This window comes from Coregonus clupeaformis, chromosome 16 (genome assembly GCF_020615455.1).
Source record: "Coregonus clupeaformis isolate EN_2021a chromosome 16, ASM2061545v1, whole genome shotgun sequence".
In the NCBI taxonomy this organism is placed as follows: domain Eukaryota; kingdom Metazoa; phylum Chordata; class Actinopteri; order Salmoniformes; family Salmonidae; genus Coregonus; species Coregonus clupeaformis.
In genome coordinates this window covers 4,890,188-4,903,194 of record NC_059207.1, presented here as the reverse complement: position 1 = coordinate 4,903,194, position 13,007 = coordinate 4,890,188, and the positions used below count along the sequence as shown (strand labels likewise).

Sequence of the window (13,007 nt, the reverse complement as noted above, 5' to 3'; positions counted from 1 at the left end):
TCATGATTCCATATGTGTTAATTCATATTTTTGATATCTTCACTATTATTATACAATGTAGAAAACAGTAAAAATAAAGAAAAACCCTTGAATGAGTAGGTGTTCTAAAACTTTTGACCGGTAGTGTATAGTCATATTCTTCAAATAGCCACCCTTTGCAGTGATGACAGCTTTGCACACTCTTAGCATTCTCTCATCCAGCTTCACCTTGAATACTTTTCCTACAGTCTTGAAGGAGTTCCCACATATGCTGAGCACTTGTTGGCTGCTTTTCCTTCACTCTGTGGTCTGACTCATCCCAAACCATCTCAATTTGGTTGAGGTCAGTGGATTGTGGAGGCCAGGTCATCTGATGCAGCAATCCATCACTCCCATTCTTGGTAAAATAGCCCTTACACAGCCTGAAGGTTTGTTGGGTCATTGTCCTGTTGAAAAACAAATGATAGTCCCACTAAGCCCAAACCAGATGGCATGGCGTATCGCTGCAGAATGCTGTGGTAGCCATGCTGGTTAAGTGTGCCTTGAATTCTAAATAAATCACAGACAGTGTCACCAGCGAAGCAACCCCACACCATAACACCTCCTTCTCCATGCTTTACAGTGGGAAATACACATGCAGAGATCATCCGTTCACCCACACCACATCTCACAAAGACACTAAAAATCTAAAATGTGGACTCCAGGCCTGATTCACACAGTCTCCTCTGAACAGTTGATGTTGAGATGTGTATGTTACCTGAACTCCTTTAAGCATTTACTTGAGCTGCAATTTCTGAGGCTGGTAACTCTAATGAACTTATCCTCTGCAGCAGAGGTAACTCTGGGTCTTCCATTCCAGTGGCGGTCCTCATGAGAGCCAGTTTCATCATAGCGCTTGATGGTTTTTGCGACTGCACTTAAAGAAACCTTCAAAGTTCTTGAAATGTTCCGTATTGACTGACCTTCATGTCTTAAAGCAAGGATGGACTGTCGTTTCTCTTTGCTTATTTGTGTCACACCCTGATGTGTTTCACCTGTCTTTGTGATTGTCTCCACCCCCTTCCAGGTGTCGCCCTTCTTCCCCATTATCCCCAGTGTATTTATACCTGTGTTCTCTGTTTGTCTGTTGCCGGTTCCTTTTGTGTTGTCAAGCATACCAGCGTTTTTCCCCTTGCTCCTGTCTTTCTCAAGTTCATCTTTTCTAGTATCCCTGCTCTGACCATTCTCCCCGCCCTGACCCTGAGCCTGCCTACTGTTCTGTACCTTTTGGACTCTGATCTGGATTACTGATCTCTGCCTGCCCTTGACTTGTCCTTTGCCTGCCCCCTGTTTTTATAATAAACTTTTGTTACTTCAACACTGTCTGCATCTGGGTCTTCTCCTGAAACGTGTCAGTACAAACTGGCAATGACTGACCCACCAGACTCGGACCAGCTCCGCAATTTCATCTCCTCTCAAGGAGCCACCATTGGAAGGCACAAGGAGTTACTTTGTCGTCTCATGGAAGGGTTCCAGACCTTGGCCGAATGCCATGACCGAGAGTTTAACACATTGCTGGAGCAATTCCGCAGGTTGTCTGTTAGGCAGCCTACCATGACGGTAACCTCCCTGCCTCTCAGTAACCCGGCTGTCAGCAGTGCGGCCTCCCCGTTCACCCGGTTTCCCGAGAACCCCGCTTACCTCCCCTGGAACGTTTCGCTGGAGAGTTGGGAACCTGTCGGGCATTTCTCCCTCAGTGTTCGCTCATCATCGAGCTGCAGCCCATCTCTTTCCCCTCGGACCGCACTAAGATAGCGTACCTCATCACGCTGATGTCCGGGAGGGCTCTCGCCTGGGATACGGCAGTGTGGGAACAGCAGTCGGCCGTATACTTCAGTCTGGAGGTGTTCGTGCAGGAGGTAAAGAAGGTTTTCAATGCTCCATTGTCCGGGAGAGAGGCTGCCCGGGAAGTTTCTCCAGCTTCGCCAAGAATCCCGCAGTGTGGCAGACTATGCAGTGGATTGCCGCACGTTGGCAGCTGAGTGTGCCTGGAACCTGGAAGCGCTGTTCGACACGTTCCTGCACGGAGTATTGGGGGAAGTTAAGGACGAGCTTGCTGCCCGGGAACTACCGACGGATCTCGACTCACTCATCGCCTTGACCATTCAGATCGATGGGCGACTACGGGAACGAAGGAAGGAGGGGAAGTCCGATTCCACCTCACCTCCGAGGGGTCCCGGCAGTCGCCGACGGCTCCGTTGCCGAGATAACCCGAGGCTACCCGAGTTCCCCCGAGAGTCTCTGAAGTCTGCCGATTCACCTCTTCCCGAGCAGATGCAACTAAGCAGAGCTAGGCTGTCTCCAGCCGAACAGCAATACAGGCTTCACACGAAGAGTTGCCTGTATTGCGGGACTACTGGTCATTTTGTGTCCACCTCTCCATTAAAAGACCAGGCTCACCGGTAGGAGTGAGTACTCTGGTGGGCCATACGGATAACTTTTCCTCTTCCCTTACTTGCACCCCCTTTCATGCCATTGGGCTGTGAGGGAACCATTCGTAATCTCTCCGGGTACTCATCGACTCTGGGGCTGATGAGAGCTTTACGGACTCTACCCTGGCGTCCGAGCTGGGCATCCCCACTCAGCCCCTCTCTATTCCCATGGATGTTAGAGCGCTGGACAGGCGCTCTTTAGGCCGGGTCTCCCACAATACCACCCCCATCAACCTACGAGCATCAGGGAACCACAGCAAGACAATCCAATTCCTGCTAATTCAGTCTCCTCAGATTCCTGTGGAATTGGGTTTCTCTTGGCTCCAGCGACACAACCCCTTTATTGACTGGTCTACATTTTACATTTTAGTCATTTAGCAGACGCTCTTATCCAGAGCGACTTACAGTTAGTGAGTGCATATTTTTTTCATACTGGCAAGTGCCATGCTCTACAAACTGAGCTACATGGGACCAACTGAGCTACACGGGTCTACTGGTGCCATCATGGGCTGGAGCCCGTTCTGCCATGCTCATTGCCTGAAGTCAGCGCAGCCTGCCCCGGGACGTCTTCCTGGGGGATTGGACCTCTCCGCCATTCCTGCGGAATACCAGGACCTCCGGAAGGTGTTCAGTAAGGCCCGGGCCACTTTGCTTCTGCCGCACCGACCCTATGACTGCGGAATCGACCTTCTTCCAGGCACCACTCCGCCCCAGGGACGACTGTACTCGCTGTCAGGTCCAGAGACCAAGGCTATGGAGACCTACATTGAGGACTCCCTAGCTGCCGGCTTCATCCGTCCTTCTGCCTCCCCACCGGTGCAGTGTTCTTCTTTGTGGAAAAGGACAAAACCCTGGGCCCGTGCATCGACTACCAGGGTCACAACGACATCACGGTGAAGAAACGCTACCCGCTACCACTCATCTCCTCTGCCTTTGAGCCACTCCTGGGGGCCAATGTGTTCTCCAAGCTGGACCTACGGAATGCCTACCACCTGGTGCGGATACGGGAGGGGGACGAGTGGAAGACTGCCTTCAACATGGCCAGCGGTCACATGGTTAATGATGTTCTCCGTGACATTTTGAACCGGTTCATCTTTGTCTACCTCGACAACATCCTCTTCTTCTCCCGCTTCGCTCAAGAACACGTGCTCCACGTCCGACAGGTCCTCCAACGCCTCCTGGAGAACCAGCTTTTTGTGAAAGCGGAGAAATGCGAATTCCATCCCCTTCCTGGGCTACATCATCGCTGCAGGGAGTGTACAGATGGATCCCGGGAAGGTGAGAGCAGTGGTGGATTGGCCCAAGCCTACGTCCAGAGTGCAGCTGCAATGTTTCCTGGGATTCGCCAACTTTTATCGACCCTTTATCCAGGGTTACAGCACCTGGCTTCCCCCCTGTCTGCACTCACCTCTCCCAAGGTTCCGTTCACATGGTCCCTAGCTGCTGACCGGGCATTTCGGGACCTCAAACACCGTTTCACCACTGCTCACATCTTGGTTCATCCTGACCCGTCCCGCCAGTTCGGGGTGGAGGCCGATGCTTCGGATGTCGGAGTGGGGGCGGTCCTGTCCCAGCGTTCGGCCCTGGACCTCAAGTTACATCCCTGTTCCTTCTTCTCCCATCGCCTCAACACCACGGAGAGGAATTACGATGTGGGGAATCGTGAGCTTCTCGCGTGAAGATGGCGGAGCGGAACATCCGTTCATCGTGTGGACAGACCACAAGAACTTGGAATATCTCCGCACCTCCAAGTGTCTCAATTCCAGGCAAGCTAGGTGGGCTCTGCTTTTCACCCGGTTCAACTTCTCCCTCTCATACTGACCGGGATCCAAGAATGTCAAGCCAGATGCGCTGTCACGCCGCTACTGCCCCACGGCTACACCCCTGGAATCCGAGACCATCCTTCCCACCTCGAGCTTGGCGACGGCACTCAGTTGGGAAATAGGGAAGCAGGTCCGCCAGGTGCAGCGTTCCCAGCCGAACCCCGGGGGGGTGGGGGGGGGGGGAGATAACTGGATGTTTGTTCCTGACACTGTCCGCTCCTCGGTCCTGGAGTGGGCCCACTCCTCCAGGCTTGCCTGCCACCCGAGGTCCCGTCGGACCCTGGCTTTTGTGCGACAACGTTTTTGGTGGCCTACCATGGTTCCTGACATCTCTGCATTCGTCGCCGCCTGCACGATCTGTGCCCAGAACAAGACTCCTTGGCAAGCTCCGGCTGGACTCCTCCAACCTCTGCCTGTTCCTCACCGTCCTTGATCTCACATATCCCTGGACTTTGTCACGGGTCTTTCCCCGTCTGATGGCAACACCGCCGTTCTGACTGTTGTGGACCGGTTTTCCAAAGCCGGCCACTTCATTCCTCTCCCCAAGCTACCCTCCGCCAAAGAGACAGCCCAGCTCATGGTGCAGCACGTCTTCCGGATCCATGGACTCCCAGTGGACATGGTCTCCGACCGGGGTCCTCATTTCTCGTCCCAGTTCTGGAAGGCGTTCTGCACACTCACTGGGTCGTCGGCCAGCCTGTCCTCCGGTTTCCACCCTCAGTCCAACGGCCAGTCGGAGCGAGCCAACCAAGACCTGGAGACGACTCTGCGCTGCCTGGTCTCCGCCAAACCCACCACCTGGAGCCAGCAACTAGTGTGGGTCGAATACACCCGCAACACCCTTCACTGCTCTGCCACAGGTCTTTCGCCCTTTGAGTGTTCCCTGGGTTATCAGCCCCTGCTCTTCCCGGAGAAAGAGGAATAAATTCCACAAATTAACTTTTAAGGAGGCACACCTGTTAATTTAAATGCATTCCAGGTGACTACCTCATGAAGCTGGTTGATAGAATGCCAAGAGTGTGCAAAGCTGTCATCAAGGCAAAGGGTGGCTATTTGAAGAATCTCAAATATAAAATATATTTTGATTTGTTTAACACTTTTTTGGTTACTACATGATTCCATGTGTTATATCATAGTTTTTATGTCTTCACTATTATTCTACAATGTAGAAAATAGTAAAACATTTAGAAAAACCCTTGAATGAGTAGGTGTTCTAAAACTTTTGACTGGTAGTGTATGTTATTATAAAATGTAACAATTATCACACATCTTTTTATAGCAATACAAAATGTAATGACTTCTACTTACCCCTGCATCCGTAGAAGAGACTCCTGGACCTCTTGTCTGAGAGACGGGTTCTGAAAAGACACCAAGAACGACACCAAAGATAAAGAAATATACAACCCCTTCTTTCACTACAGATACATCTGTAGATGGTGATATTAAAGAAGAGCAACTTCTAAAAGGGAGTCACCTACCTCTGACCTGCAGACATGTTCTCTTGTTCATCTTGTACATGATGCACATAAAGACAATGATCAGGATGAGAGAGAGCCAATGCTAATCCCAGGCAGTACACAAAGAGAAAAGGGTCTGCGCCATTGTCTGTGAAAATAAATATGGTGATAGAAGTATAGTAAAAAAAATTATGTGATCCAAAGTATTCAGGTTGACCAGAGCATGTGAGTGGAGTTGAGCGGTTGGAAATCCCACTCACCGCTCATGGAGCCTTGCGCAAGCACCTCTCCAGTGCTACATGTCCTTTCCAACCGCTCCGCTAAAAACCGCTCCATGCTCACAGGAAAAAAAACTGCCGCTCCAAATTCGCTCCATTCATTAAAATCACATTTTAACCGACACCCATCTATTTTTGTTTACTTCCTGGACCTACCATTTGGGTTTGAAGTATTGAAACCAAACCAAATGGATTTGAATGAAAAGTATTGAATAAACATGAAAAGGTGAATGTAAGAAGCACACATCATGTCATATTAAACAGCATATAAACACTCTAAATAGGTCAGGAGCCAGACAGGGAGACTAATTATTTAGTGTTTATTATTACAATTATTTCAAAGCTAAAGCCTACAAAGAAATACATTGTGAAGCATTTGTGAGTGTGACACAATAGTCTGGTAGGGACATAAAGCGCTCAGCATTTAAACAACATTTAGTTGTATTAAATTATTAGTTTATAAATTGCGTATATAGACTGTGACTTACTTAGAATTAAATACATATTAAATGAAAAATGACTTATTACTGCCTTTGAATTCATTTTTAGAATTCATTTTTAGAAACACGAGTTTGGCCAGTCTGTGGCTTCAGGCTCATGCGATGGTGCCTGGAGAGCAGGCCAGAAGCTGAGAATATCCACACTTACAGAGCCAATGGGGATGCTAAACACCCTTTTGGCCACTCAGGCTGGGCGGAGATGCAGAGTTGTTTTTTATTTTTCTATTGGTAGGCCTAAAGGTTTTTAGGCAAAATAACCCAATCAAAACGGAAAGCTCCTTGAATGTGGGAATATGCCAGGCCTATTGGGCCAAAATCAATTATGGCCTATTGTATAGATAATAGAACAAAAATGAACAAAACATTTAAGAGATCAGATTTTTTGTTTATAAATACTTTGCTACAATGACATAGTTATCTACCCACCTCGTTCCTTTCTTTCAGCATGTGCACGTAGTAAGTACACCATCATGCTTTCGGGATACGTGTCTTTTCAGATTCCACAATTATTATTTAGTTGTGGACACTACATCACCACACTCCCTCTCAAGCTCTTGGTCTTCATATTTGGCACCTGTGTGTCTTATCAGTTTCTTTATGAAAATATTTAGCGAACTCCATGACAGTAGCTAAAGCAAGGGGCTATAACAGCACACAAGTAGACTACAAATGCTGGGCAGGGCATGCCCTATTTCTCTATTCATCATTGTAACATTAGTCCCTTCTGCACTGTACAGTGGGGGAAAAAAGTATTTAGTCAGCCACCAATTGTGCAAGTTCTCCCACTTAAAAAGATGAGAGAGGCCTGTAATTTTCATCATAGGTACACGTCAACTATGACAGACAAAATGAGAAAGAAAAATCCAGAAAATCACATTGTAGGATTTTTAATGAATTTATTTGCAAATTATGGTGGAAAATAAGTATTTGGTCAATAACAAAAGTTTCTCAATACTTTGTTATATACCCTTTGTTGGCAATGACACAGGTCAAACGTTTTCTGTAAGTCTTCACAAGGTTTTCACACACTGTTGCTGGTATTTTGGCCCATTCCTCCATGCAGATCTCCTCTAGAGCAGTGATGTTTTGGGGCTGTCGCTGGGCAACACGGACTTTCAACTCCCTCCAAAGATTTTCTATGGGGTTGAGATCTGGAGACTGGCTCGGCCACTCCAGGACCTTGAAATGCTTCTTACGAAGCCACTCCTTCGTTGCCCGGGCAGTGTGTTTGGGATCATTGTCATGCTGAAAGACCCAGCCACGTTTCATCTTCAATGCCCTTGCTGATGGAAGGAGGTTTTCACTCAAAATCTCACGATACATGGTCCCATTCATTCTTTCCTTTACACGGATCAGTCATCCTGGTCCCTTTGCAGAAAAACAGCCCCAAAGCATAATAATATAATAATATGCCATTTAGCAGACGCATTTATCCAAAGCGACTTACAGTCATGCGTGCATACATTTTTGTGTATGGGTGGTCCCGGGGATCGAACCCACTACCTTGGCATTACAAGCGCTGTGCTCTACCAGCTGAGCCACAGAGGACCACATGATGTTTCCACCCCCATGCTTCACAGTAGGTATGGTGTTCTTTGGATGCAACTCAGCATTCTTTGTCCTCCAAACACGACGAGTTGAGTTTTTACCAAAAAGTTTCATCTGACCATATGACATTCTCCCAATCCTCTTCTGGATCATCCAAATGCACTCTAGCAAACTTAAGACGGGCCTGGACATGTACTGGCTTAAGCAGGGGGACACGTCTGGCACTGCAGGATTTGAGTCCCTGGCGGCGTAGTGTCTTACTGATGGTAGGCTTTGTTACTTTGGTCCCAGCTCTCTGCAGGTCATTCACTAGGTCCTGGTTCTGGGATTTTTGCTCACCGTTCTTGTGATCATTTTGACCCCACGGGGTGAGATCTTGCGTGGAGCCCCAGATCGAGGGAGATTATCAGTGGTCTTGTATGTCTTCCATTTCCTAATAATTGCTCCCACAGTTGATTTCTTCAAACTAAGCTGCTTACCTATTGCAGATTCAGTCTTCTCAGCCTGGTGCAGGTCTACAATTTGGTTTCTGGTGTCCTTTGACAGCTCTTTGGTCTTGGCCATAGTGGAGTTTGGAGTGTGACTGTTTGAGGTTGTGGACAGGTGTCTTTTATACTGATAACAAGTTCAAACAGGTGCCATTAATACAGGGAACGAGTGGAGGACAGAGGAGCCTCTTAAAGAAGAAGTTACAGGTCTGTGAGAGCCAGAAATCTTGCTTGTTTGTAGGTGACCAAATACTTATTTTCCACCATAATTTGCAAATAAATTCATAAAAAATCCTACAATGGGATTTTCTGGAATTTTTTTTCTCAATTTGTCTGTCATAGTTGACGTGTACCTATGATGCAAATTACAGGCCTCTCTCATCTTTTTAAGTGGGAGAACTTGCACAATTGGTGGCTGACTAAATACTTTTTTTCCCCACTGTATAGTGTGTGGGTCTGACAGTGGAACACTTTATATGCACCTTATATATGATGCCACTTTACATGTATCCGTCATACAGTAGGAGGGAACACTGAAACAAGAGATTTTATTGGCTGAATACAATCTTAGATGTGTGTCCTCTGGCTTACCATAGTTTGAGCTTCCCATAAATTACTTTTTAAGAAGACATTATAAATCAAGTCAGAGTTACTGGATCAAGGCAATCAAATATTGGCTTGATACGGTTGCTTCTTTTTTGAGAGAAATGAAAGATTTACTGAAATTATTTCTCTATTGATGTTTGGACAGGAAACAGTGAATGATCTCTAGTGCTGATAATACTACCGACCCCAACCCAGCTCAGCCCAGCCCAAGGGTTAAAGTAATCATCCATAATACACATTTACCAACCAAAAGCTGCATTTTTGGCTCTAGGTTTTCATCATAGGCGTACAACATTACATTTACATTTTAGTCATTTAGCAGACACTCTTATCCAGAGCGACTTACAGTTAGTGAGTGCATACATTATTTTTTTATTTTTCATACTGGCCCCCCATGGGAAACGAACCCACAACCCTGGCGTTGCAAACGCCATGCTCTACCAACTGAGCTACATCTCTAATATTAATATTAGATGTAACACTAACAGCATTGAATAATATATTTTTTTTTGTTGGCCTAATTTCAAACCTTTGTTTGTTACCAGTACCTAGTTTTTTTTTCATGAAGGAAGAGTTGACAAAACTATTGAGACACTCAATCTTTATCTGCAGTTTTTCCTCTTGTTGAATGCTTTAGGGCTCTTAAATTTTTTCAGCTCGAGACCCAAATGAGAAATTGACCGTCCTCCCGAGACCCAAATCGTCTTCCAACGACACAAAGTAAAAATAAATAGTGTGTGATTATTTATATATTCTCATAACTCAGGACCCACTTTGGGTCAAGACCCATAGTTTAAGAAACCCTCACAGTTTTAGTTTGTTGTTTGCATTCATTACATACTTTGCACATCTAACTGAGCGTCAGGGGTCTGGTGTTTACCCCACCCCCCCTCACCCCCCCTCAAATTACAGACGCATTTACACTCATGCACAAATATTTTAGCATTTTTTTTTTAAGTGACTCAACGGTTAGATGCATCAACAACCACACTATTTGTTGACAGGTGGACTGGAAATCTGGCGAGACATACAGAGAGAGAGAGAGAGAGAGAGAGAGAGAGAGAGAGAGAGAGAGAGAGAGAGAGAGAGAGAATAAGTGACATTTCATCCCCCAGTGTTCGTCTATGAGAGACCCAGTGATGTTCACATCAGCAGGTCTCACTTTACACTGAGCTGCTCCTTCCTGTCACTCACACAACAGGAAGTCATGCGCATCTTCACTGGCCCCTCCTCTACCTCAGACCCCAATCATATTCTCCTTATAAGGTGCTCCTCATAATAGGGGGGTTGTGATCAGTGCAAAGCAAAGACAGGAAATACTAAGGGGCGTATAACATCATTACAAAGGCTATTTTGATTTATCTCTTTATTTGTCTTTAGAAGTGATCAGTATAATGCAATTGTCTACTGCTGGGTACTTTGCCCCTCAGGGTCACCCTATAAAGAAATAACCAAATCACTAACACACACAACAGAGATCTAAGTTAAGAGAGGCCAAAAGAGGCAACTACTCCTCTGAAGCCATTAAACAGTTGTGTTTTGACTTCTAAATCCTCCTCTCTAACCACACCCTGTACCACTGAGCTGTGTGGCCTAACTGAGTTGGAGAGGGCTACAGAGATATTTACTGATTTACATTTCAAAACATTTAATATAACTACACATACAATATAGAAGGATTTAAACTTGTATTCCAAAGATATGTCCAACCAATCTTCCTCATCTTCCATCCTCCTCCACTTTGTCATCTTGTAGCAGCATACACTACATGGGGGTCCAGCTCCTTCTCTCTTCTCCTCTCCATCTTCCTCTTCTTGGAGGTGAAATTCAGGGCGGCATAATTCAATGCATCTGGATCTTGGTTCTGTAGATTTGCAAACACCATGACATAACCAACATATGTTATTTTCATGATTTCTGAATTGCTCATATCCAATATTTAATGATCCAGTATTTACCTGATCATTTTGTGGTTGTCTTTGAGAATCAGGTCCTGAATATGATGTGAAAAAGAGACGAGAGAACGGATTAACGGATCATTCCATTCTAGTGTACACACTGACTCTTCTGATCGTCAGTGTACAGTATGTCATGGAAAAACATCCACATTAAAGGTGTAGTTCACAGGTCCCATATTATCATGATATGGGCTCCTACCTGTGTTGTGTCTGTTTGCGTCTCGTATGATCTTGAGGACCAAGATGAAGATGACTATCAGGAGGACAGCAGTCACAACACCCAGGATCAATACCAATGGAAATGGTACTTGATGGGTTCATCATCCTCTCCTACAATACCGATAGTTCCATTACACTACCACCCATCACAACCAGTGGGAAGAGGTTCATTGATCTATCATCCTCTCTTATTAAAAAACGTCATTTAGAATCAGAAGTATAAAAACTATACCTCATTAATCTAACAAATATTAGCTCATATCGAAGATATAGGTTAAAATGTATGTTTTATATGATTTTCACCATACAATAACAGACTAAGCATACCTTCATGATATTGCTCTGGCTCTTTGTCAGAATCCTTGTAACCTTTTGGATGAATAGGACAGTTAACTTGTTTCCAACTCTTTTATGTGCGCACTCGTAGCACAAACTTTCATAGCATCCAGTAGTCACAGCTGAGAAATGATTGAAAACATTACCTTGAACAGTCAGGACAGTCATATTGGTGAAAATTAAGTATTGTTGGAACAGTCCACAGAAGTACAGACCAGAATCAGCTACATCCACCTCTGTGATTGTGAGGAAGATTATTATATTGCTGATTAACATTTCCATATGGCTGGACTGAAAACCATTGTGATGATTGACATACAGCTCAGAGGTGTACATAGACGCGATGCACAGAGGCTCTGAGTCGTTGACTTGTTTGAACCAGGCAACATGTCCTGGAACCTTAAGGACATTAGTGCACTGCAGGGTGATATTATCCCCAGGATGGACCACCACTGAGGGTAGCGGAGAGACCAAGATGACCAGGGTTCAAACCTGAAAGAGAGAAAACAGATTTAGAAAAACAACTTTCTGCTTAATTCTTAAGGAATGTAAATCTGGTGTGATTTAATAAAAGCTATTGTTCACACACAACATTTTGCACACTCACACATATACTACACACACACCTAGACACAATCACACCTATTTGACAGAACAAATCTATTAAAATCTGAACTGAAGATAAAGTAACTTACAGAAGCCGTAGAGGATCAGAGCTGGTACATATATGCGTGCCATTCTGTGTGTACTTCTACACTGCCAGACTATTAAGGAAGGACTGAATCTTCAAATAAGAGAGATGACAGTAACTTGTGATTATGGGCGGGACATAGTGTGACAACCATATAGCTGCATACACCACAGATTGATAACAAGCCACTGGTTTTCCACTCTTGAATTTGGTTTGAGAGAGAGAATGATAAGATATTGTAGTTGTAGACTGTCGTTTATCATGATCATAGAGGTTCCCAGAATATAACATTGTAAATACTATTGCAATAGACCAGTTGGTTAAACATATTTTGTCCATTTTAAAGTAATAACCTTTGAAAAAACAGTCTGGATGACAGCAAATATTTCAAATCCGAAACTGTTTTCTCAATGATGATGCCCAGCATGGTTGGATCTAATAATTCTATTGGTCAGGAGACCCCCTGGAGTGGGTAAGCATTGGCTGGAATTGGTGGTGGTTAGCCAATAGGGGGCACTCTTCTGACTGCACCAAATAGATCACTAAACTTAGGAACTCTTACAGTTGGCTGAAGCCAGGAATGGACTGGCTATCTGGCCATTTCGGGAGAATGCGTTTAAGGGTAACCCTCGCTTCTCAGTGCAACGCGGCAA

General features: G+C 45.4%; 1 protein-coding gene across 1 annotated transcript; it reads right to left on the bottom strand.

Moving 5' to 3' along the window:
- Positions 1-2,648: 2,648 nt before the first annotated feature.
- LOC123492742 lies at positions 2,649-12,401 on the bottom strand. The gene is made up of 6 exons (XM_045225880.1): positions 12,359-12,401; positions 11,762-12,115; positions 11,308-11,415; positions 5,582-5,631; positions 3,554-3,628; positions 2,649-2,684 (listed from the first exon to the last, which is right to left on the bottom strand). The coding sequence occupies exons 1-6, from the start codon at positions 12,399-12,401 to the stop codon at positions 2,649-2,651; spliced, it is 666 nt and encodes a 221-aa protein (XP_045081815.1).
- Positions 12,402-13,007: the final 606 nt, after the last annotated feature.

Coding starts and splice junctions, on each gene's coding strand:
- LOC123492742 (XM_045225880.1), bottom strand. CDS start 12,401: ATGGCACGCATATATGTACCAGCTCTGATCCTCTACGGCTTCT. Junction 12,116..12,358: donor TCTGATCCTCTACGGCTTCT/GTAAGTTACTTT, acceptor CGCTACCCTCAG/TGGTGGTCCATCCTGGGGAT. Junction 5,632..11,307: donor CGCAAACAGACACAACACAG/GTAGGAGCCCAT, acceptor GTGTCTTTTCAG/AACCCGTCTCTCAGACAAGA.